This window comes from Salvelinus namaycush, chromosome 5 (genome assembly GCF_016432855.1).
Source record: "Salvelinus namaycush isolate Seneca chromosome 5, SaNama_1.0, whole genome shotgun sequence".
NCBI lineage: Eukaryota > Metazoa > Chordata > Actinopteri > Salmoniformes > Salmonidae > Salvelinus > Salvelinus namaycush.
In genome coordinates this window covers 39,295,698-39,321,627 of record NC_052311.1, presented here as the reverse complement: position 1 = coordinate 39,321,627, position 25,930 = coordinate 39,295,698, and the positions used below count along the sequence as shown (strand labels likewise).

General features: G+C 38.3%; 2 protein-coding genes across 2 annotated transcripts; both read right to left on the bottom strand.

The window, feature by feature from the left end:
- Positions 1-415: 415 nt before the first annotated feature.
- On the bottom strand, positions 416-2,630 carry clec3ba (C-type lectin domain family 3, member Ba). The gene is made up of 3 exons (XM_038993056.1): positions 2,471-2,630; positions 2,183-2,281; positions 416-975 (listed from the first exon to the last, which is right to left on the bottom strand). The coding sequence occupies exons 1-3, from the start codon at positions 2,565-2,567 to the stop codon at positions 575-577; spliced, it is 597 nt and encodes a 198-aa protein (XP_038848984.1). The 5' UTR covers positions 2,568-2,630; the 3' UTR covers positions 416-574.
- Positions 2,631-13,430: 10,800 nt separating this feature from the next.
- On the bottom strand, positions 13,431-25,438 carry LOC120047103 (fasciculation and elongation protein zeta-2-like). Its single transcript, XM_038992644.1, has 8 exons — positions 25,131-25,438; positions 24,020-24,128; positions 23,690-23,806; positions 23,212-23,347; positions 22,592-22,863; positions 13,843-13,918; positions 13,568-13,633; positions 13,431-13,465 (listed from the first exon to the last, which is right to left on the bottom strand). Exons 1-8 carry the CDS (start codon positions 25,436-25,438, stop codon positions 13,431-13,433), a joined length of 1,119 nt encoding a protein of 372 aa, XP_038848572.1.
- Between the last annotated feature and the right edge of the window lie 492 nt (positions 25,439-25,930).

The window sequence follows — 25,930 nt, the reverse complement described above, 5'->3', positions numbered from 1 at the left end:
GGGTATTTTCACAGTCCCCAGGTCAAGAACAAATTCAAGGAAACGTACAGTTTTATACAGAGCCATGATTGCACGGAACTCCATTTCATCTCATATAGCACAAGTGAACAGCAAACCTGGTTTAAAAAAACCTCATAAATCAACACCTCACCGCACAACGCCTATCCCCCACGTGACCTACTCGTTGTGTATGTACTGACATGTATGTGTAAATGATAGATGCAATCACACACGCACACTACCTGTTAATATTTTTAAATGCATGTCAATTGTAAAGTATTTTTTCTGTAATGTCTTTTTCGTTTTTTGTCGGACCCCAGTAAGACTAGCCGTCGCCATCGGGGATCCTAATAAAATACACCAAATATTAATGTATAAACAGTGCAGCATACCTTGCAGCAATGGATTTTTTTGTGTAATATAGGTTACTTTTAATCATGTTGGTTCCACATTTCCACATTTCAGTGCTGAGACAGGTTATAATACAGATATTACAAAGATTATTGTGCATGCATTATATTTCCATATATTGTAGATGTTAAGACTGATACAACAGAACAAAAGTGGTTGGCTCTCAGACGATATTGAACTCGCAGACAGACGCCTTCTCAGCACGACAGCTCTCATCAAACCACTTTCCATTGGCAGTGGTGGAAAGGATGGCACAGTTGTGGGTACGTCCACCGTCTGGTTGGTTGGTAATGTCAGTCTCCCAGTTCTTAAAGCGCAGGTTGGTGCCCGCCTGGTCGAGCCATTCCCCCTCGGTCACCATGTCATTGATGCCCAGCCAAATGTGTTCCTCAGGGCCGATGCTCCGGCGTACGTAGTCAGCGAGCTGATCGTTGTCATCCCCTGTCAAAGGGGTGCTGATTGTGCCCCCTTTAGCAATGCAGTCATCGTAGGCTGTGTGGTAGATCTTCTTAGCGGCGTCGGCCAGGAAACACTTGCCAATAATCTTGATGCCTTTCAGGCAAACTGGAAGAAAATGTATATCAAAGTTGGATTATTTTTACAGCCCAATATCCACAACATCGTCACAGAAAATATTGGATTAAAATACAAGATAATGGCAGAGACTGTGGCTCTCAGATCCGTTCATATGTATTGTACTGCCATACAATGCCTTCAGAAAGTATTCACACCCCTTGACTTTTTCTACATTTTGTTGTGTTACAGCCTGAATTTACATAATAGGGGGTTTTAATTTTCTCGCCCCAAACAAAAGAGCGAGGTGTAAACCTCTAAATAATACACGGGACAAGACTCGTAAAACAAGTGCACAATAACACATAGCATGGAAGCCGATACAACAGCACAGGTGCTCACAAGACCAACAGACATGGTAACAATAACCGACAAGGACAATGGGGAACAGAGGGCACATATATACACATACTAATCGGCGGGAATGGGAACCAGGTGTGCGTAATGAGACAAGACAGTCCGGGGTTGGTGGTAATGAATCCAGTTCAGTGGCGCTTTAAAATGCCGGTGACGTAGACCTCCGGAGCTGGTGAACGGAATGAGCAGCAGTACCGGGGGGATCCGTGACACAAATATTGTACAATCCAGGTGTGCAAAGCTCTTAGAGACTTACCCAGAAAGACTCACAGCTGTAATCGCTGCCAAAGGTGATTCTAACATGTTTTACTCAGGGGTATGAATACTGATGTAAATTAGATATGTCTGTATTTCCTTTTCAATAAATGTGATAACATCTCTAAAAACAACACATTTTCATTTTGTCATTATGGGGTATTGTAGAAAGATGGATGAGAACAAACAAACAAATTCAGGCTGTAACACAACAAAACGTGGAACAAGTCAAGGGGTATGAATACTTTCTGAAGGCACTGTACATATCAATACATGCATGCTTTATGGGCATACTTTATAATCTAGACCAACTGTTTGAACATAACATATCCTTCTGTTAGTACTTTAAATATTCATGTTAAGGCAACACCCCAAATTGAATGCAGACTAAACAACGTCCCTTGACCAATGCAATACATTCCCTGTTGCGGGGCACAGGAGCTCCCTGTCATGTGAAGTGGTCTCTAAGATCGCTTTAGGGCACCACAATAGAATAGGACAACCAGATCACTTGTGACTTGCATTTTCACTATGCTTCACTGAGACTAGAGTACATTTTCAATATCAACAGTAACATATCCCTTACCTGATTGCAAGGCTTGCTGCTCTTTCAATAGATTCAACTCCACCACTATGTTATCAATCTGTTTCTTCAGCTCCTCAATGGCAGCGTTATTTTCAGCATCTATGTTGAAGAAATTGGAGAAGAATCAACAAAGTTTTACAACTAAAACTGTACCAAGGAGGATGGTTCACGTTTGAGCAGTATTGTGCTCAACCTCTTATCTACCCAAAATAAATGATAAACTAACATTGACTCAAACATATTGAGCATTTATTTTTTTTAAACATAGAGATAAAATATGTGTCCTACCTTTCTTTCCGCCCTTTTTCTTAGATGAGGTCTGTTGGAATGTGGATTGCCCGAGGAGGAGAAGGCAAAACAACAATTGCACACCACTGACATGCATGATGTATATCTTAGTAGCCTATAGTTCCACTGATATGATGTGTAAATGAAAAATATGTTTCGAGAATTGCCACTGTGGGAGTCGACAGAGGAAATCTCAACTTGGAGAGAACAAATGTTTTACAGATGTCAAACTGGCGTTTGTTCTTTTATTCCCTTTTTATTTTTACAAGGGGTGGCGCAGGATGTTCATTAATGACTTTTTAACCCTGTTGAGGCGGGGGTGACATTAGTTCTCTGTGTTAACATAGGTTACCCATATGTTTCCTTTTTGGTTCCCATAATAAAACATTTAAGGGCCATTTTGTATTTTATCATTGGCCTATGTATTTCCCCTGCACCTTGTATTCTAAATTGAACAACAAGTTGTCGGGCTATTAGAATTAAATGATCAAAGCAGCATTAGTATAATCTTGTATAAACATTAGGCCTATAACTGTTAGCCTATGCATTTATTACCGTAACAAAATGTGACAAAGTTGTATTAGTAAACTCGGGCACTCTTTATACACATCTGTTATAATTGTAGTAGAATACTGGCTGAGGTCCAGGGAGTATGTTTCCTTTGTTCCAGGGGCTCCAATGGTCTATGTGTTGGGTGGATTGGGAGCTCCATAGACCCTGCATCTGGTTGTTCTCAGCTAGCTGGACAAGGTTTTGCTGACACGTGGCAGCCTTACACCGTGAAAAAAGAGTGTGCTTTGGATTGTGTGTTTGTTTTTGTATTTCACATGCACAGACCACAGATTCCCATTGTCTCAAACTTGTGGCCACGCCAAAATGCAAATATATCTCACACACTTCATTGCTGTTGTCACGCCCTGACCATAGTTTGCTTTGTATGTTTTGTTTGGTCAGGGTGTGATCTGAGTGGGCATTCTATGTTGTATGTCTAGTTTGTCTATTTCTATGTGTTTGGCCTGATATGGTTCTCAATCAGAGGCAGGTGTTAGTCGTTATCTGATTGGGAACCATATTTAGGTAGCCTGTTTTGTATTGTGGGTTGTGGGTGATTGTTCCTGTTTCTGTGTCTTTGTGTGTGTCACCATACGGGACTGTTGCGTTTTCGTTCGTTTGTCCGTTTATTGTTTTGTTCTTTGTTTTCAAGTTTTCTAATTAAAATGGATAATCATCACGCTGCATTTTGGTCCTCCGATCTTTCTTACTACTCCTCCTCAGATGAGGAGGACGACGTTCGTGACAGCTGTGGGGAGTATAAGAAGAGTTTATTTCCAAAATGCTATCAACACATTTTTCACATTTGTGTTTTTTCATCAGAAGTTATTACTTATGGTACCTTTGTGTGTGTGTAAAATATTACTGTTCTCAGATTTTTTAAAAAATAGATTTTAGATGTGTTAAAAAAAGTTTTTTTTTGCAAAACACTATACAGTGCCTGCAGTATTTACACGCCTTGACTTTTTCCAAATTTTGTTGTGTTACAGCCTGAATTTAAAATTGATTAAATGTAGATTTTTTGCACTGGCCTACACACAATACCCCATAATGCCAAAGTGGTATTATGTTTTTAGAAATCTTTACAAATGATAAAAAATGAAAAGCTGAAATGTCTTGAGTCAATAAGTATTCAACCCCTTTGTTATGGCAAGCCAAAATAAGTTCAGGAGTATAAATTGGCTTAACAAGTCACATAATAAGTTGCATGGACTCACTCTATGTGCAATAATAGTGTTTAACATTATTTTTGAATGACTACCTCATCTCTGTACTCCACACAAACAATGATCTGTAAGGGACCTCAGTTGAGCATTGAATTTCAAACACAGATTCAACAACAAAGACCAGGGAGGATTTTCTGATGCCTTGCAAAGAAGGGCACCCACTGGTAGATGGGTAAAAAAGCAGACATTGAAAATCCCTTTGAGCATGGTGAAGTTATTAATTACCCAGGAAATTGCTCTGGGATTTCACCATGAGGCCAATGGTGACTTTAAAACAGTTACAGAGTTAAATGGCTGTGACAGCAGAAAAAAGAGAATGGATCAACAACATTGTAGTTACTCCACAATACTAACCTAAATGACATAGTAAAAATAATGAAGCCTGTAGAGAATACAAATATTCCAAAACATGCATCCTTGTTTGCAACAAGGCACTAAAGTAATACTGCAAATATTTTGCAAAGCAATTCACATTTTGTCAAGAGTACAAAGTGTTATGTTTGGGGCAAATCCAATACAACACATTACCGGGTACCACTCTCCATATTTGCAAGCATAGTGGTGGCTGCTTCATGTTATGGGTATGCTTGTAATCGTTAAGGACTGGGGAGTTTTTCAGCATAAAAAATAAATGTAATGGAGCTAAGCACAGGCAAAATCCTAGAGGAAAACCTGGTCTGCTTTCCACGATACACTGGGAGATTAATTCAAATCTACACTGGAGTTGCTTACTAAGAAGACAGTGAATATTCCTGAGTGGCCGAGTTACAGTTTTGACTTAAATCTATGTGACAATCTATGGCAAGACTTGAAAATGGTTGTCTAGCAATGACCAACAACCAATTTGACAGAGCTTGAAGAATTTAGAAAATAATAATGGGCAAATATTTTACAATCCAGGTGTGGAAAACTCTTAGAGACTTACCGAGAAAGACTCAGCTGTAATCACTACCAAAGGTGCTTCTGCAAAGTATTGACTCAGGGGTTTGAATACTTATGTAAATGAGACGTTTCTGTATTTTATTTTCAATACATTTGCAAACATTTCTAAAAACTTGTTTTTACTTTGTCACTATGGGGTATTGTATGTAGATTGGTGAGATAAAAAAATATATATATATACATTTTTTATTCAAGCTGTAACACAACAAAATGTGGAATAAGTCAAGGGGTATGAACACTTTCTGAAGGCGCTGTATATCCATTGTTTCGGTGGAATGGAATATTTGTATACTGTATATTTGACTGTGATATGTGGTTGTCTCACCAAGCTGTCTTAATATGAATGCACTTAGTCGCTCAAGATAAGCGCATCTGCTAAATGTTTCATATATAGATCTCATATTACTGTATTTAATTATTTATTTTATATATATATATATATATATATATATATATATATATATATATATATATATATATACACACACTACCATTCAAAAGTTTGGGGTCACTTAGAAATGTCCTTGTTTTTGAAAGAAAAGCACATTTTTTGTCCATTAAAATAACATCAAATGGATCATAAATACAGTGCAGACATTGTTAATGTTGTAAATGACTATTGTAGCTGGAAACGGCTTTTTATGGAATATCTACATTGGCGTACAGAGGCCTAAATTCAGCAACCATCACTCCTGTGTTCCAATGGCACGTTGTGTTAGCTATCCCAAGTTTATTATTTTAAAAGGCTCATTTTTGAACTGTGGTGTATATTCTTAATTTTCTACATTGTAGAATAATAGTGAAGACATCAAAACTATGAAATAACACTTGGAATCATGTAGTAACCAAAAAAGTGTTAAAAAAATTATTCAAAGTAGCCACCCTTTGTCTTGATGACAGCTTTGCACATTCTTGGCATTCTCTCAACCAGCTTCATGAGATAACAGGCGTGCCTTGTTAAAAGTTAAATTTGTGGAATTTCTTTCCTTCTTTTTCAAATGTTTTTCTTCAAAAAATGTAACCCCTTTTTCTCCCCAATTTGTGGTATCCAATTGGTAGTTACAGTCTTGTCTCAACGCAGCAACTCTCATACGGACTCTGGAAAGGCGAAGGTCGAGAGCCGTGCGTCCTCCGAAACACAACCCAACCAAACCACACTGCTTCTTGACACAATGCCGTACACCTGGCGACCGTGGCAGCGTGCACTGCGCCGGCCTGCCACAGGAGTCGCTAGTGCGCGATGGGACAAGGACATCTCTGCCATCTAAACCCTCCCCTAACCCGGACGACGCTGGGCCAATTGTGCGCCGTCCCATGAGTCTCCCGGTTGCAACAGAACCTGGACTTGAACCCAGAATCTCTAGTGGCACTTAGACCACTCTGCCACTCGGGAGGCAATTTCTTTCCTTCTTAGTGCGTTTGAGCCAATCAGTTGTGTTGTGACAAGTTAGGGTTGGTAGGAACTGGACTGTGTTTACAGGCAGTTGCAACATCAGGAAGGAAGATGGCGGACTGAACGTAGTTATGTAGAGCACCTCAAGATAAAAACATAATATTCAATATCGGTAAGTTAGACTAAATATTAGCACTACACAATCTGGTGGGTGATAACCTTCAATCTGGATAACAACACAAAACAAATCTTAAGACTAGAGAAATGTATAGACAAATATTACGAAAACAAGCAACACCAAAACATGATGAATAGTAAGACAGGGGAACCTATTTCAAAACGAAAACATGACTCTTCTACAGAGAGACAATTTAATATTTTCACCACCGGGAATGGTAAAGGTCGAAACCGATCTGTTAAAATCAATAAATGACAAACTGGGTATACTTGAACTAGTCAGTAAGGATATAAGAGAGATGAAGTCCAAGCCTTGAGATGAGGGATGAAAAAGCTGCGACATTGGAGAAAGACACAAACAAGCTAAAAGTGACAGTCAATAAGATTGAAACCGAAGTTAATGAACTTAAAAAGGAGAACACCGTTCTGAGAGAAGCCTTACTTGACATACAGACTAGATCCATGAGAGAGAATCTGGTACTTACAGGTATTCAAGAGAAAGAAGAAGAAGTTCCTGAATCTGTAGTTAGAGAGTTCCTTCGTACATCGCTTCAGGTTCCACGCGAAGCTATCGACAAAATCCAACTCGAACATGTACACCGCTTCGGGCGGAGAGGGCAGTGGTATGAACGCCCAATCGTTACCAAATTTGCTTTCTTTAAAGATAAAATAATGGTTAAAAGCCTGGGTAAAATCTTGCTGGCACAAAAATTTGCATGAATGACCAGTTCCCGAAGGAAATTGCAGAACGGCGTAAAGTTCTGTATCCAATTTTCAAGGAAAATAGATTAAAATGGAAATGAGTAGCTCTCGTCGTCGATAAACTATATATTGATAACCAGTTGTTCAGAGACACAGACTACTCAATGGCTATTTAAAAAATTACAAAGTTCTTATAGACGAGGGATTTAATGAAACACACATTTCTTGCCCGATTATGGATTGTAATAATACAACAAAAAATATAGCTTTTCTATATATCTTCAAATATAACTAATTGGAACAAAAAAGCACTAATTCAACATGGTGAAGATAAAAACTCAGTAAACAGAAGGCACAGTATGTGTGGATGGTGTGGTGTGTGTTTTTTGGTGTTTGGGAAAGTGTGGCGTTGAGTGAGAAAGGAAATGGTTGCATATTCCAGAACCAATGTATTGCTGTGAGCAGGGGTTGTGAGAGAGCTTTCAATGTTGTTCAGATGATGGATATACTTTTTATAATGAATTATTCATCTTATTTATTTATTTATTGTCCTATCATGGTGGAACAGCGTTTTAAAATAAATTATACATGTAATGTATTTATTGTCCTATCACGGGGAACCAGTTTTTTAAAATGAATTATACATCTAATTTATTTATTTATGATCCTATATTGATGGAACGGTCCACATTTAATCTCTTCAGGGCTACGGGATCCGGGGGGTCGGGGGTGGTCTGCCGAGCATTGGGATGACAACCCAACTCGGGATGAGGAGGGCTTATAACGGGTGGAATAGTGGGGACCAATTGGAGGTTTACTTAGTAGCAATGCAAATATCATGGTACAGCTATATAGACACTCAATCATCATGTTACTTTTTAATGGTACGTTTACAAACATATATTTTGATAAATAGAATTGAAAGTTGTGTCTCATTATGGTAAGTGGTGAAATAAGTATAGCCAGTTATAATTGTAATGGCTTAGCAGATAATAAGAAAAGACGATCAGTATTTACTTGGCTAAAAGAGAAGGAATATAATATCTATTGTTTACAGGAAACTCATTCAACAATTTTAGATAAAGTTTTGTGGAAAATGGACTGGGGTGGAAAAATATATTTCTCCCATGGGCAAAGAAATTCAAAAAGGGTGATGGTATTAATTAACAGTAATTTTGATCCAAACGTGCAAATTGTCCAAACAGATCATCAAGGTTGATGGATTATTTTAAATATGTTATTGTACAATAAACAGATATGTCTTATTAACCTATACGGTCCAAATAACGATGATCCAAGCTTCTTTTAAAAAATATATAAGAATTTATCAACTCTACAAGCAACACTAGACTCTATTATTATGGTGGGAGATTTTAATATGGTCTTAAATACCTCTATGGACCGTAAAGGAAATCACACTACAAACTATCACCCTCAGGCACTTAAGGAAATCATGAATGTCATGGATATATTGGAATTATTGGATATATGGAGACTTAAATACCCTGACCTAGTGAGATATACATGGCGGAGGATTAATCAAGCTAGTCGTCTTGATTACTTTCTTATGCCATTCTCTCTGGCACCAAAAGTTTAAAAAGTGTTGATAAGGGACAGAATGCGGTGGGATCATCACATAATTGGCATATATATTACTCTTACAGAATTTCCACATGGGCGAGGATATTGGAAATTGAATCAAAGCCTACTAGATGATAACTTATTTAGAACTAGGACAGAATAATGTATAACTGACTTTTCAGACATAATATAGGTACAGCAGATCCCCTTATTGTATGGGACACTTTTAAATGTGCATTTAGAGGCCATGCAATTCAGTACTCATCTATAAAACAAAAGCAATTTAGATGAAAATAATCCATATTCACAAAGGAAATTGAAGGACTAACAGTACAGTTAGATAGCAATAAAAACTGTACCATAGAGGCACAGAATAAGTTAGAAGAAAAACAAAAAGAAACAAAGGAAGTTATTCAAGAAAGATCCAGTGTAATATATTATAAAAATAAAGCGAACTGGATGGAATATGGGGAAAAATGCACCAAATTATTTTTAAATCTTCAATATAGAAATGCTACCATTTTTTTAAAAATTGAAACTTGTTACAAATGATGGAGTCACGCATTATTCACCGAATTATATTTTGAAAGAGGAAGTAAAGTACTTTAAGAATATGTTTTCGTTTCAGTCTCCTCCATCTCCACTAACCGAAGCTAATTGTATGGATTTTTTTCACTAATAATAATGTAAAATTAACACCTGTACAGAAATACTAATGTGAAGGCCAAATTACAGAGGATTAACTTATTTATGCAATTAAAGCCTTTAAGTCTGGGAAAACTCCAGGGCTGGATGGCATACCAGTGGAAGTATATCAAACTTTTTTTGATATACTCAGAGAACCATTATTAGCATGTTTTAACCACTCCTATATAAATGGTAGATTATCAGACACGCAACAAGAAGGTCTGATATCATTATTACTGAAACAGGACCCAAGTGGTAAATATAAAGATCCAGTCCATAAAAAAATTGGAGGACTCTTACACTTCAGTGTTGTGATGCAAAAATCCTAGCTAAATGCTTGGCACATAGAATTAAAAAAGTATTGTCAGATATTATTCAGCCTAATCAGACAGGTTTTTTACATGGACAATACAACGGAGATGATATAAGACAAGTACTGGAAACAATAGAATTGTATCAAGAAGCAGTGCGGCTCTCGACCTTCACCTCTCCCGAGTCCGTACGGGAGTTGCAGCGATGAGACAAGACTGTAACTACTACCAATTGGATACCATGAAATTGGGGAGAAAAAAAGGGGGTAATATAACATTTTTTTAAATTTAGTTATTTATTACATTTGACTATGTAAAACCTAGCAGTACTACTTATTTCTCTGAGTGAGGTAGATATATAGCATTTTGCAAAAAAAACATGACTATTTGTCTCTGAAATGAAATCCTCAAGTGATCAATTTTACACAAATACATGTCTGTCATTGAACCACACCATGCCATGATTAGATAGTGAAAAACACACCAATCTCTTTTAATTTCTTTAAACAATAAAAGTTAATTTACTGACATATATATGGTAAATCATATATCATTTTGGAATGAACCTCTTCATATGTTTTTTGCAGATAAGGCCTCTATTAAACATGAGATATTCTGTCATGTCTCCATTCATATGCTCCATTTAGCAATAGTGAATGAGTTTATCTCAGTTTACCATGATGAAAATCTGATCATCTTAGATATCAATATCAGTTTCCTATCTTGAAATGTAACTCCATTTGGATATAATTTGAAGCAGTGATATTATCTCTAGACATGATCTTTGTGTTTCATTCTCATTCCAAACAATAGTGATATTCTTGTGGTATCTTTAAGTTCTTCATGGGGTGCCATGTGTTGGTTTGACTGTCACATGGCCTAATTTGGCATATATCATCCCACACATCATGCAATCATGTTCCCACCGGTAGCTACCTACTAGCTTGGCCTAGCTGCCAAAATACCCTTTCATTTATTTATTTCATCTGGATCCTCTCAGCTAGCTGGACATGGTTCGGCTGACACATGGCCAGCTGATAATGAAACAACAGTGTGTTTTTGTATTTCATGTGTATTATATGCACGTGTGAGTTACTCTTATCCTCAAGTATCAAGAAGCCTACTGCTGAGGTGAAAGAAACTGGTACCAAAGGAGCCATCTCTCTCACATTAGCACAAACCATTTGTTGTTCCTCTTTCCAATGTTTTTCTCCTAGTTGGAGTGAAAAATTGTGTTTATTGTCAATATTTCGTGTTCAATATAACACTAGCTTTATGATTTCCCATGTTCCAATGAGGATTAGACTACAGTGGCATTGAAAGAGCATGGTTACCTGTTACAATATTAAAAGCATTGGCTGGGGGTATTGGCTAAAAGCAAGGTTGGGTTTGCATAACTAAATAAGTTTTCTATGTTGTTCCATATCATTGTCATTGACGAGTAGCTGGAGTAGGCTGTATGAGCAAGGAGAAAAAAAGGGAGTTGACTCAGTAATGAAACAAAACCAGATTAAATTGGGTTTATCATTGACTTTATACATTTATTTGAAATAAAATATTTACAAAATAAATTAAGAGTTTAGCAGATAAGTAGCTTAGTATAATAACTTTTGGTTAACAATAAGTCAATGTACAAAAAATTCTGGCAAATACAAAGGCATCTTAATTTCTTGTGTATAGAAATATAATAATGCCCAGCCTTCACAGACTGGCCAGGTCTGGGCTGCATGGTGCCTCTGATTCAGGGCTTCAGTGAGTCATTATTTACTCAAATGCATAGCTAGTAGTCACATCAGTGCTCTGTAATTAATTACAGTTCTGTTCACATTACCTTTGCAATTCCTTCTAAGTATGACAACAATGGTACTACTACAGTATTTAGCTATGACTAAAAAATATATGTGCAGTGCTTTTAGGGAGGCCAAATGGTGGACTGAGTTGTGTAGACATTTTTTTGTATTTAGTTCAAGGTTTATTTTATTAATGAAATGTGTTTAAGCACTTTTAAAGTAATCTAAAATGTTTCATATCCCTGATATTACAAGTGCTGGGGAGTGTAGCTCAGTCGTTTCTGAGACCTTCAGATTAGCTTAATCCAATTAAGACAAACCTTTGGATATGAGTAGCTTCGATCTTACTTCAGGGCCAAAAATGTAAGGCTCCCTATCGTCCAAAAGGCTGTTGAAATCAGCCACATACAGTAGATGCTACACTAGAATGTATGAGTATCTTTCTTATGACTTTGAGTACTGAATTTGACACTGTACTTAAAGTTTAAAAAATAAATAAAAAATACTTGAAGTAGTCAAATAAACAAGGTTTGTGAAATCCCCATGCTCAACACGGAGAAAATAAAACTGTATGAGCTATAAAACATCTATGGGTGTTACACAAAAAGGAGCAACTGGTAAAATACCATGCATTATTAAGAATAAATGAAGTGTGGTTATGTTTTTATTTTTTATACACTGAGCAAGTCCTCTTCATTTTGCTTGTTGACATTGAAATCAGATCCCTCACCTCGTTTCCAAAATGTCAGTTATTGTCCTTCCAGTCTATGTTGGACAAATCACTGTGGAAAAAACACATATTAATGAGTATGGCTGAGACTAGGTGTGAATGCCAGTTAGGCTACTACGGGAAAATACAAAGTAAAAAATAGAACAGGCTTGGGTGGAGAAAAAGGAATGAAATAGTAAAACAGAAATAAATAACCAAGTACCTGTATCTAGGTTTGATCAGGAAAACAGTCTCAAGGAATCCAAACACACTTGAAACAGATACGGCAACAATACACAATATGCCAATACAGCCATTTAGTATTCAGTGAGCCCAGAAAGAAAAATTGGTTCCGATGGTTGTAAAAGTAGTGATTCCCAGGGAGCGTTTTAGTAGAACCTGTAAGGTCCATTTGGGATCACTTGAGGATGTGAAGGGTTAGGCAAAGCAAGGTCGTGGGTCAGGGATAACTTTGTGACACCAACAGGAGCAGCAATGGGGTCTACCATACCCTAAACAGCAGTAGTGTGACAGTGAGGGGTGGGGCAGGGCAGTGACAGGACACAACGGCAGAGTACAGTTACATTACACTAAAGCTCAGTGGCCACTAGGGGTGCTCTCACGCAATGAGTGAACTACACCACACAGTACAGTGTCTGAATGTGTGCCACAAACCTCTCTGTCCATGGCTCTCACACCAGAGCTAGCAAGTACAATGCAGCGAGACATTGAACAGAAAATTAAGAATGAAGAGAATTTGTTTTAAAGAAATGAATGAAGGAAAAAGGAGATCACTCAACTGTAAATTGCCCTGTACAATACACACAAAAGAAAAGGCACAACAACTTAAACAGTAGAAAAGCCTAGCTTAAAATAGCCTAATGTGAAAATCATGAGTTATCAATAAACGTTATGTTCTTGAATTCTACAAAAATGCAGAGACAACCATATGCCAACCACACATAACTCACTGTAATATAGCCTACTAATGTTAAAATGTACATAGAGAGAGGCTGAGTGTATTCACCTTTGAGAATGTAGTCTGTCAGAAGGCTGGGCACCTTGTCACTGTCGTCTCTCATAGCTTGCAGGACTGCAACAGAAACACAAACCAATCAGAAAAAGGTATTTATTCCAGGAATGTATTTGACCAGGGTATGTCAAACATCTATAACACTAGATAAACAACTGTACCCTGTACTTCAAGTAGCACAAATGTTTTCATTTATTTAAGATTCATGTGATGGGTGGGGGATAAATGCTCTGCACCTTACAGGTGCTACTTACTAAGGTGCCACTTACTTTGGGTAAGGATCTGAAGATCTTCCACCGATGGAGGACCTCCTTTCTTCTCATATGGGATGACTGTGGTCAGATACTAAGAGAGACCATGGGGTAGAAACAATAGAGAAAAAGAGAGAGAATAAGTACAGTGCCTAGTGAAAGTGTAAACACCCCTTGTACACGTTTCACATTTTTCTGCCTTAAAATTCAATTACACATTATATTGTTTTCCTACTGATCTACACAACCTATCCCACATTTTCAAAGTGAAAGAAGATTTACAGAACATTTTCCAAATTAATACAAATAAAAATACAAGTCTTGATTGCATATGTCTTCACACCCCAGAGTTAATACTTGGTGGAACCACCATCGGCAGGCATTACAGCTGTGAATAATTTTGAATGAGATCCTACCAACTTTACACAAATGTTAATCTCACAGCTGTAATGGCTGCCAAAAGTTATTCCACCAAGTATTAACTATGGTGTGTGAAGACATACGCAATCAAAGCACCTTTGTTTTTTATTCTATTTAATTAAGAACATTTTCTATAATTTTCCTTTACATTGAAATTGTGTAGTAGGTTGTGTAGATTGGTCAGAGAAAAAAAATCTAATTTAATCCCTTTTTACATGTAATTTTAAGGCAGAAAAAAACGTGAAAACTGTGCAAGGGGTATGAAGACTTTTCACGAGGCACTATACATGCTAAATACAATTGTTCAATTGCTGCTCCAATGTAGAAAGGCAAATAGTGATGTTCGTTAAGACTCCTTCTTAAATACAGCAGAGGTGAGACAGCGAGTAATTCATGCTCAGTTTATGGAAATGTGACGCTGGGCGAATCAGCATTTTTAGGTGGGACTTGCGAAGCAAAAGTCCAGACTTTAAATCTTCGTCATAGTTCTGACATGTTATTATTATTATTTAGCACGTACTGGTCAGAACCAGTGTGCTTACATACAACTTTAAAAAATATATATTTAATACTTTTTTAATACTTTTTAAGTTGTAAATTTTTTTGTCCTTCATCCACTTTCATGGCAATTTCCTCAACATTCTAAAGGCCCCATTGTGACATCATCAATTCCAACATTCCATTCACTGTAAATGAAACAATGCAACTTTTTACACAAATCATCTAATTTAACCCCTTAGTCAACAACTATTACAAAATGTTAGAGCATATGAAATCTTCATCTACTTCTCTGCTTTTCAAATCTGAATGCAAAACAAAAATATCTTATTCTGATACAAAGTTACAGCTGTTTTAGTAACAACATCAACAACATTTTCTGAAACTTTGTATAAACAACTGAAATGTGTACCACTTTAGGCAAAAAGTTATGGGTATGACACTTCGTCTACTTCTCTGCTATTCAAATCTGGCAACGGATTAAGAATAGTTTCTACCAATCAATCGATAGAGCTGTTTTAGTAACCCATCAACTGCTCTCTTTATAGATGCTGTTAGTCATGTCAGAAGCTAGCAGGTTCATTACTTACCAACAACAGCTGCATATTCCATTAAAACTGAAACACGTTTTGAAGTTCACTTTCCTTGCTTTGTCTAACAACACTATCATGAATCTAGCAAATAACTTTTGTGGGTCAGAGTGCGGTATTTATTTAGTGTCAAAGCACAAATGTTTGTTAGCATGTTTTCACACTGGCTTTAGCCATGGAGGGAGCAGGCCTGCCAAGGCAACTGTTGCCTAGAAACTTTTGCCTTGGAAAACAACTGCCACTGTTCACCCTCTTCATATTTCACCCAATCACTTCTCATCATTTTTTTTCTCCACTTCTCATCAATGTTGTCATGTTCGCAGTTTCCTGGACAAATTGGGCTACTTGGAAAACAATGTCGGGGTGAAAATGTACTGGTCGCGGGTTTTTGGGCTATTTCTAAATTGCACCGCAGCCGCCATGGCATTTTTCTTAAAACATATATATTTCACTGTGACCTGCTCCTGACTGTAGGCATTGAGTCATGCAGTTGCTGAGCGATTGAGAGATCAGGAGTGGTGTGTGTGTTGAGAGAGCACTACAGTTATTGGCTGAGTCAGGTGAGCGAGAGGAACGAGAGCAGCACGCGCGTAAATTGTGACAACTTTTTACCACTTGTAGGTAGGCTATTTAGATTGTCATTATGGAGCCACCTTTTTTCCATAAAATATGTTCATACTCTAGAACTGATGCACATCAAGAAATAATGGAGACAAAGCACTGGAAAATGACTTTGGGCGCACTAGAACGCATGACATAAATCCGCTTGGTTTAAACTGCATCCTAAAGTTGACTGCTTAGGTATCAAGCAAAGCGCTTTATGCATGCTCAGTTCATGGGTCTCAGGGGCTGCCCGAGTGGACATTTTAAATGGTAGTTATGGAACTTCCTCGCCTGGTTCTTTTTATGGGGAAAAGTCTTCAATGAAACTGACATTATACATTTGCCTCTGTTGGCCATCAAGTAAACCTAGTAATATATATGCCATTGTAGGCTACCATTTTATACAATAAATATGTTGAAATGACGATATCACTGGAGTCATTGCAAATCAATTTGGTTCGCACTAGCTCTGGTCTGCACTATAAATTATAAACACTTAAATTAACATAAAATACCCACCAACAATAATTGTAACTCTTGAACCGTTCAAGCTAGAGACACCAAACCAGCTTTCACAAGTTCAGGCTATCCTAACCTCCCAACTAACCAATCAAACAATATTTTCATCTACCTACCTTTTGAACTATAACCAGTCACCACCATTACTACTGCAGACACTACCGCCAACTTTCACATGTTCAGGCTTTCCTAACTTAAAATTCTTTAAAACTTTTATAAACTATAACTACAGTATATACAATTGGATACATTTCCGTAAAAGAACCCACCAACAGCAACTTCTGAACCGTTCAAGCTAGATACACCAAACCAACTTTCATATGTTCAGACTATCCTAGCTTTTCATCTACCTTCTTTTTCAACTATAACCAATCACCAACATTACTACTGCAGGCACTACCACTACTATAACGTATTTAACATATAACATACACACTATAAAACAAGATAGCAAACACACCGTGTTAACTTCAGGAAATGTACTTTTAGCATAAGAAAATTATTTATTAGCTGGAATTACAGCTAGCTATCAGTAGGTCTACATACAAATCTATTATACATACAGTGTAGGGCTGTCCCCGACTAAAACAAATCTTAGTTGACCAAGAGTCGTCTGATTTGGTCCAAAAAATTTAAATTGTATTTACATCCTATGTTTGAATAAAATCAACTATATGTAGGCTACTGAGCTTGTCTGATGCTTTAAGCACCGCAATTAAAAATGAGGACATAAATTACTAAAGAGAGAGCCAGAGATCAATATAGCCTACCCAGAAGAAAAACACCTGTTCCTGACTTTCCTCCTCCCGTTGTTGCTGGCTTTCTCAGATTCTGTCTCTGCTGTTAAGCTCCTGAAGTTGCCGGTAATGGGCTACACCAGCGGTCGGCAACCTTTTCCATTTGGAGTGCCAAGTTATCATACCATTTCTACTGAGCCAGTTATGATTTTAATATGCACATTTACATGGAACTTTAATTTAATGTAATTTATAATAAAGTCTTCATATCTCAAAATGAATGTTATGTGGTATTATATCTAAATGAAAATGATACATCTAAAAGTAACTTTTATTTTCATTGCCAATATGTAAAAATAGCCTACAACAAATAAAAACATTGCAACCTGCAGGTAGAAAATATCCTGATAAAAATAAATATAATCTAAATCACATTGGCTATGCATGACCTGTCTGCAAGGAACTTGCATTGTGTCAGCTATTATATTAACTTGGTCTGGCCTGAAGCTCCTGCTAGCAAACTTGCAACATTGTATAAAATATTCTGGTTCCTCAGAGTTTCCAGCTCCAGTGAACTCTAGACAGACAGACACAGCTGCAGGCTATTTTGCACAAGGGATAAGAAGTAATCAGGTAGACCTATTTTATGACGCTTCCACCGGATCAGAGCATGACATTTCTTCCCCTTTCATGCTGAGCGGTAATCGAAAGGGAGCGAGCTGGAAAGATGTTTCAAATAGGCTGTGTTGAGGAACAACTGTCATTTTCAATGGATGTAAAAACAGACTTTGTCTACTCGCTGCTTGATGTGAAGAAAAAATTACTTTCAGAAATTCCACAGTGATGGTGAGTTAAGACAATCATAAATAGTATTAGATCCTGAAATGGGCACAATTATAGACAAACATTTGCTCGCAGACCAAGTAGACTAGTCCTACTTCCATATGCGTAATCAGTTGTGTGTCCCTTACTCAAGATTGATAGGAGTGCTCCAAACAAAAGACAATTAATAAATTGACAACTCATAAATGGAATGAAATAGACCATAACTTTTTTTCTCACCGCCTAAATTGTGGGCTCTGCAAACAACGTGTCCACTCCTACAATGACAATGGTAAAACTGTAATAATAATAATAATAATAATATATTGAGTGCATTAACAGAAATTACCAAGGCCAAACAAACATTGTAGATTAGAAATTATGGGAGTTAACAGTAAATGTACTACTGATACTGGTGTGCCATCCCCGCGGCCTCTGCAATAGATTAGTCTACTCAGACAGGCGTGAATCAGACAGGTTTCTTGTGTGCCATAATTTGTTTATATACTCTACATGGCCAAATGTATGCGGACACCCCTTCAAATTAGTGGATTTAGCTATTTCAGCCACACCCGTTGCTGACAGGTGTATAAATTCGAGCACACCGCCATGCAATCTCCATAGACAAACATTGGCAGTAGAATGAAGAGCTCAGTGACTTTCAACATGGCAACGTTATAGGATGCCACCTTTCCAACAAGTCAGTTCGTCAAATTTCTGCCCTGCTAGAGCTGCCCCGGTCAACTGTAAGTGCTGATATTGTGAAGTGGAAACGTCTAGGAGCAACAATGGCTCACCCGCAAACAACGGCTCAACCGAGTGCTGAAGTGCGTAGCGCGTAAAAATCCTGTCTTCGGTTGCAAAACACTCACTGCCGAATGGAAGCAAGTCCCTGCAGCAATGTTCCAACATCTAGTGGAAAATAGGGCTAGGCTATATATCGAATTAATGTTTTTACACGACATTCCAAATGCCTGTATCGCAGAATCAAGGTTTTTTGTATTTTTCGTTTTCATGAGCACTTATGTCCGCTTGTTCTCATGTTGTCTTTTTGGTCTCGTCTCGTCTCGTTCGCTCCCTTCTGTGCTGTGCACCTTCCCATTTACACCAGAGATCTGTATATAATGACAAGATGTTCATGTCTCCGCCCTAACAACAGGAGTCGTTTTTTTGAAAGGAGGGAGTGCAGGCGACAAGCTTAGGTTCAAAATAAGCGCATGGAAACACATTGGCCTTATTTTGGACAGATTTTAGCGAGAGTGAAACCTCTCATTTAACCTCTTTCTCCCAAGACCCTCCCCCTACAACTCACAAAAACAAAGATGAGAGATCACTTCTTCCTCTCTGACAAACGGTTTCAACTTGCTATTTGCATTTGAGGTTTGGCCCAACAGAATCGGTCACATGGACACCGAAACACATGGAGACATTATTTTACTGTAATAGAGGAGAAGGTAACCTTTCGAACCATACCCTGTTTATGTTTTAACTCCTCAAATTTCAAGCAGAGTAGACTACTAAAACGGATGTACCAATGAACATTCATTCTGGAAAATGAATGATCAGTTTGTAGCACGCACATTACGGTACCATGTATCGCTAGCAGCATTTTTGTCAAATAAAGATAGTTATACCAGCTGTTTAGTCTGTGTTTTATAAATGTGCAATAAGAATAAAACAATTATATAAGGAATTGGCAACTCGTTCTCATTCTGAGAAAGAAGGTAGGCCACTTTATTTCAACATCTGTTCAAATAGTTGGAGACGGACAGAAGGTTGTGTTCGTAACAATTCAACTGTTTTGCCTTGTCAGCTGAATTCAGAGCTTGTGAAATTATACCTAGATCCAATTTGGCTAAACTTGAAATATAAATATTAGCTGGCTACTTACTAGCACGTGGGCTTGTGCTTGAGAGATTGTTTATGAGACCGGTGTTAATTTTCTATAATGCCTGATACATTATTAATTGATGTGCATTATGCATGGATCTGGTTAATTTGAAACAAAAATAGCATTTTTATAGACAGACCTGAAAGCCAGATCAGTGATTATTACAAAAAAGAAGGTACAACTATTTTGATTAAATAATTTAATTATTAGTGGGTCTTATGGTTGTTTTAAGGCATATATTCAGCCTGGGTATAATTTCACTAGTTCTGTATTCATTAGATTATTGCTGACTGTTTAAAATACAGTGTATTTTACCTTTAAATTGTACAACAAAGCTTATTTAGAGAAAACATTTAAAAAAAATGTAGATATATATATATTGTGAATCTCCCATAAGTTTGAGAAAATCGAGATATGAGTTTTAGGCCATATCGCCCAGCCCTAGTGGAAAGCCTTCCCATAAGTGTGGAGGCTGTTATAGCAGCAAAGGGGGGGACCAACTCCATATTAATGTCCATGATTTTTGAATTGAGATGTTTGACGAGCAGGTATCCACATACTTTTGGTCATGTAGTGTATATTTTCCACTGCTCGACTAAATAAATCTCGGTCGACCAACAGCCTATCGACCAAACAATCAACTAACTGGGGTCAGCCTTAATACACTGCTTTCAGAAAGTATTCATACCCCTTGACTTATTCCACATTATGTTGTGTTACAGCCTGAATTCAAAATGGATTAAATATTTATTTTTCTCACCCATCTACACACCCCATAACAACAAAGTGAAAACATGTTTTTGGAAATGTTAGTATACTTAAAAAAAAAAAAAAAATACAGAAATATCTAATTTACATAAATAAGTATTAACACCCCTGAGTCAATACATGTTAGAATCCCCTTTGGCAGCAATTACAGCTGTGAGTCTATCTGGGTAAGTCTCTAAGAGCTTTGCACACCTGGATTGTACAATATTTGCACATTATTCTTTTTTAAATTCTTCAAGCTCTGTCAAGTTGGTTGTTGAACATTACTAGACAGCCATTTTCAAGTCTTGCCATAGGTTTTCAAGACGATTTAAGTCAAAACTGTAACTAGGCCACTCAGGAACATTCAATGTCATCTTGGTAAGCATCTCCAGTGTATATTTGGCCTTGTGTTTTAGGTTATTGTCCTGCTGAAAGGTGAATTTGTCTCCCAGTGTCTGTAGGAAAGCAGACTGAACCACGTTTTCCTGTAGGATTTTGCCTGTACTTAGCTCTGTTCCGTATCTTTTTATCCTAAAACACTCCATAGTCCTTGCTGATGACAAGCATACCCATAACATGATGCAGCCACCCACATGCTTAAAAATTATGTGTTGTGTTGGATTTGCCCCAAACACAACACTGTGTATTGAGGACATGAAGTTAATTTCTTTGCCACATTTTTTGCAGTTTTAATTTAGTGCCTTATTGCAAACAGGATGCATGTTTTGGAATATTTGTATTCTGTACAGGCTTCCTTCTTTATTCTCTGTCATTTAGGTTAATATTGTGGAGTAACTAGTATTGTGGGCCAGTGACACGAAATCTCAATTTAATCCATTTAAAATTCAGGCTGTACCACAACAAAATATGGAAAAAGTCAAGGGGTGTGAATACTTTCTGAAGGCACTGTAGTTCTTCAACTACCACACAAATACTTTTAAAGAGTTGTCACCACTAGATATTTCTCTCCCAAAATAATAGCGTACAACTTTTTAATCATTACATCATCATTCACCTAAAATCAAACTTCAAATGTAAATCGTGCATCTATTTATCTGAAACCCACAGCATGATTGATTCAGAGTTTCTTTGCTTTCCTAAGAGTGTTGTCCACATGATCCTGCTTTTTATTCCCATCTTCTAACAAAAGAATGCTTTGTTCTATGTTTCTTCTTTTAGTTTTCACACGCAACAACTGTAACTGAGACATTTTTGTGATCTAACTGCCCTACAATCCAAATCAATACGGTTGATATAGTAGTTTATCAAAGTAATTATTTTACTACAATAAACGTTGACTATATGCAACTGCTTTGCTTTAAATAGTAAAGTAAAACGTTTTAAACTTCTACCACTAACACAAAAATACTACTAAAGAGTTAAAGCAAGTCCCACCAATTGTACTTCATGTACAATTACCATCTAGTTGACCAACAAAAACACACACAGCACCAATGAAGAGGGCAACAGACAGAGAGAAAGATAGAAATATAGGCACCTGTCTTTCAATGTCACCACTCCCAAAAGTTTGCCGGAAGCCATTTTGAATGGCAGAGGAGAGCCCCTCCATACTGAAGCGCTAGAGAGGAAGGAAGTGGGCAGAGTAACGGGAAGTAAGAGGCACACAAACAGGAAACAAGCAGGTGAAGAGAGAAGGAACCATATGCAAGGTTTAAAAGGTCAATATCCCCAAAACAATAAACCAGTAAATTAGTTTGTAAAAAGAGCAAAGTAATACGGTATCAAGATAGTAATAAGGGGTGACATCTGCACAAGCAAGAAATTAGTTGTATAAGGTTTGAATACATTTTAAAAGGTTACTAAAACTGTCCACTCTGAATGTAAGCAATGCCATAAAACAGTGGATCAGCAGGCATTGTGTGTGTGTTTGTGTGTGTGTGTGTGTGTGCACGCACAGCATGGATGGTGTCACTCACTGATCCTAGTGCTTGTGTTCTCTCTGGTCGGCCCTGCGGCGCCCCGGCACCACTCTTGAGTTTTTTCTTTTTCTTCAGTAGTTCCTTGTGTTCCTTTTGTCTGTTCTGCACATCTATCAGGATAGAGATGAAGCTGTTCTTCACCTCTTTTTCAAAGTCCAGTTCGTCCCTGAGGGCCAGGTGTTGAATCAGCTCCTCACTGTAACGTCTGATGGCCGTCTCCACCTCCTCTAGTCTCTCATTCAGCTCTGATACACACAGGGTCCTCTCTCCTGCACACACACACACACACACACACACACACACACACACACACACACACACACACACACACACACACACACACACACACACACACACACACACACACACACACACACACACACACACACAGAAATGTAGCATAAGAATGCAAACACACTTTCACCTCCCTCTCCCACTCCCTCACACCATTTACACACACATACACACACACACACACAGACACACACACACACACACACACACACACACACACACACACACACACACACACACACACACACACACACACACACACACACACACACACACACACACACACACACACACACACACCTAACTGACAGAGATATACTCACGCTCTTCATAGCTGTGGTTTGTTCTGGAGCGCTGGATGTCTAGAGAGAGCATGGAGAGGTCTGACTGAGAGGGGTGGTTCTGCTCTGCCTCCAGGTCAGGAGAGTCCTGCATCATCTCCTCTATCTCCTCAATAACCTACAATACACACGGTAACAGCACACATTTGGGATCAATTCCATTTCTATTCCTGTCTGTTGCATTGGACATAGAATTTCTCCATGTAGTGCTATTCCATACATTTTATTCCTGAATTGACTGGAAATGTCAATAGAATAGACCCCAACTCTGGTTAACACACAAACACCGGCTCAGTCCACCTGTCATCTGTCTATGTGAAGCATATTCAAGCAACAGGCACAAGCCCCATACCCAGCTCTGCTCCACTGTATTCTATCTTTGATAAAGTGCAGGTCAATCTTGGTCTATTCCAGGAAGAGCTGTGGGTTGGTAGGTTGGTAAATTGGTGGGTAGCCCTACCTGTTCTGCGGTGAAGAGGGGTTCGTCATTGAGGCAGGAGACGATGATGGTGTGCATATCCATCTGTTCCCTCAGCTCCTCATCGTCGGACAGCTCCAGTGTTACATCATCCACCCTCTGACAGTTCAGGGGGAGGGGATTTAATCAAAACTAAATCCTGGCACAATGAAATCTGAATTTTAGATTGGAGCGATAAACAGATTGGACAGGAAGGTAGGGGCAGGGAGAGGGAGTGGTGGGGATATAGGGAGAAAGAGAGAGAGAGAGAGAGTGGGGGTGGAAGGAAAGGGGCAAAGAGAGAGCCCTCTATGAAGCAAGAACTTGACTCACTGGTTTGTTTTCGAGGTTTAGACTGGGGAGATGGAGGGAGCGCGTTCTAGACTGTTTCCAGTCCACTGCCATGACATTACCATAATTATCTGCAAGAGCATTCCAGATCCTGTGGCGGAAATGAGATGAGAGACACATAAACGTGAACACCACCATCTGTAGGTCCAAAGCCCATGTAGAGAAGTGATCGCTAACTTCTAATAATGGTCAACAGTGGTTATTTTTGTGATAATGATGCTGCACTGTGCATGTAGCCAAATATTGGTTGCTAAGTGACAGATGCCACAAAGGTCACAAACATCTTACAAAAGATTTACCCAGATGATGCTGTACATTTTCAATCAAAAACATACATTGGAAGCAGTAAAATGAGGACTAATCCTCTAGCTGTGCGATATGTTTGGGCTGTTGATTATGCTACAGCCGCACTGCTTTAAGACAGTATTATGAATAGTGAAAAGGGGAAGGGTGAGGCATTAATAACTAATGTATAATTTATAAACAGCATAGTATTAGGCTAACTATTTATTAACCACCAACAGATCAGTGGGATCAACTATCTCTACCCAAGACATTATCCAAATCTTTTATCTTTTAGGAGGGGATAAATGTGAATTGTCCTATTTATTCTGAACTCCAGGGAAGGGTATTTGGGTCAACATTCTAATCTAGAGTTTAGTGGGATGTCTTTGTTGGGCATATTTGGGACACTATGCACGGACATGTTTTCAACTGAGATTATGTGAGTTCTAAAATCTAGTTTGACGGAGAAGTCACATGACCACTGATAACATTGCTTAATGACAAATCATCAGCATAACTGACAGTGTGCATAGCAACAATAATGCATGAAAAGCATAATTATAAACGTAAACTTTTAGTGAAATGTATGTAGCATTACTGTAAGCCTATAGCAATATTCTTGAATAGGTGTAAATATGATATACGCCTTTCTAATACAATGTTGAATGTTGGCAGCCAGCTATAAAGTATCAATACACGTGACTGCATGTATGGGGGGAACGCAATTATGCAGAGCGAGACATTGACATTTGATAGTATGTTGCAAGGGACGAACTAACTTTGGCCACGAGTCACTTCGCATACTCACTCGTCGTTCCTCAGTGTTGTATCCTCGGCGATAATGTTTACAGGGGCAATGTTCTCAGTTTTGGTGTTGAAATTTCGGAAACACACTGTCAATTTCTCGTCGAAATTGTTCACCAGATCTTCCATGGACTTTAAACTGCCCATTTCGCCCGAAAAGCTGTTGTTAAGCTCTGGGAGGACCATCACAACGCCTGTCACCTGCTCGACAACCAAGTTTACTCGGTCCATACGAGTCCCCTGCTCTGAAACCGGCTCAAATTCCTTAAAATCGTGCCACTCATCATCGAAATGCGCAAGGGGCACCGCCATGGCTGCCGCGCGAAACACCCTATGGGCCTCTGATGAATGATGTATGCGGCGATGGAATGTCAGGACACAGCATCCTCCAGTGGGAGCTGTGTCTCTGTGGACCGGTCCGAAAACTATTTTTCGCCACCTCCAAGGTCCTAACCTCTTGGGGTTTGCAGATCTATACAAACAGGATAGGTGCAATCAATATGGTAATATAACAACATTCGGGGAGCATACGCGTTATTGCTTACACCCTTCTGGGGTTTACAGATCTGCAATCACTGAACACTAAGGTCAAAGGGAAATGGAGGCAGGGGTTTCTTTCAGTCCGGGCTTCCCTCTCACAAAATGACCCTTTGACACAAAAACGTAACCAAATGTACTGACAAAGATAGAGGCCAAACAAATGATCTGGCAGTTTATTTTCAATAATCTAGAACATTAAATAATTTGTGGTCCCAAGACACAAACTATGGAATTTAATGACATTTACACAATAATAGTAGATAA

Excerpts from the sequence above, each read along its gene's own strand:
- clec3ba (XM_038993056.1), bottom strand. The coding sequence starts at position 2,567 with ATGCATGTCAGTGGTGTGCAATTGTTGTTTTGCCTTCTCCTCCTCGGG. Across the intron at positions 2,282-2,470 it reads GAAAAAGGGCGGAAAGAAAG|ATGCTGAAAATAACGCTGCC; the intron begins GTAGGACACATA and ends TCTTCAACATAG. Across the intron at positions 976-2,182 it reads GCAGCAAGCCTTGCAATCAG|TTTGCCTGAAAGGCATCAAG; the intron begins GTAAGGGATATG and ends ATTTTCTTCCAG.
- LOC120047103 (XM_038992644.1), bottom strand. The coding sequence starts at position 25,438 with ATGGCGGTGCCCCTTGCGCATTTCGATGATGAGTGGCACGATTTTAAG. Across the intron at positions 23,807-24,019 it reads TAAACCTCGAAAACAAACCA|AGGGTGGATGATGTAACACT; the intron begins GTGAGTCAAGTT and ends CTGAACTGTCAG. Across the intron at positions 13,634-13,842 it reads TCTTCAGATCCTTACCCAAA|TCCTGCAAGCTATGAGAGAC; the intron begins GTAAGTGGCACC and ends TTTCTGTTGCAG.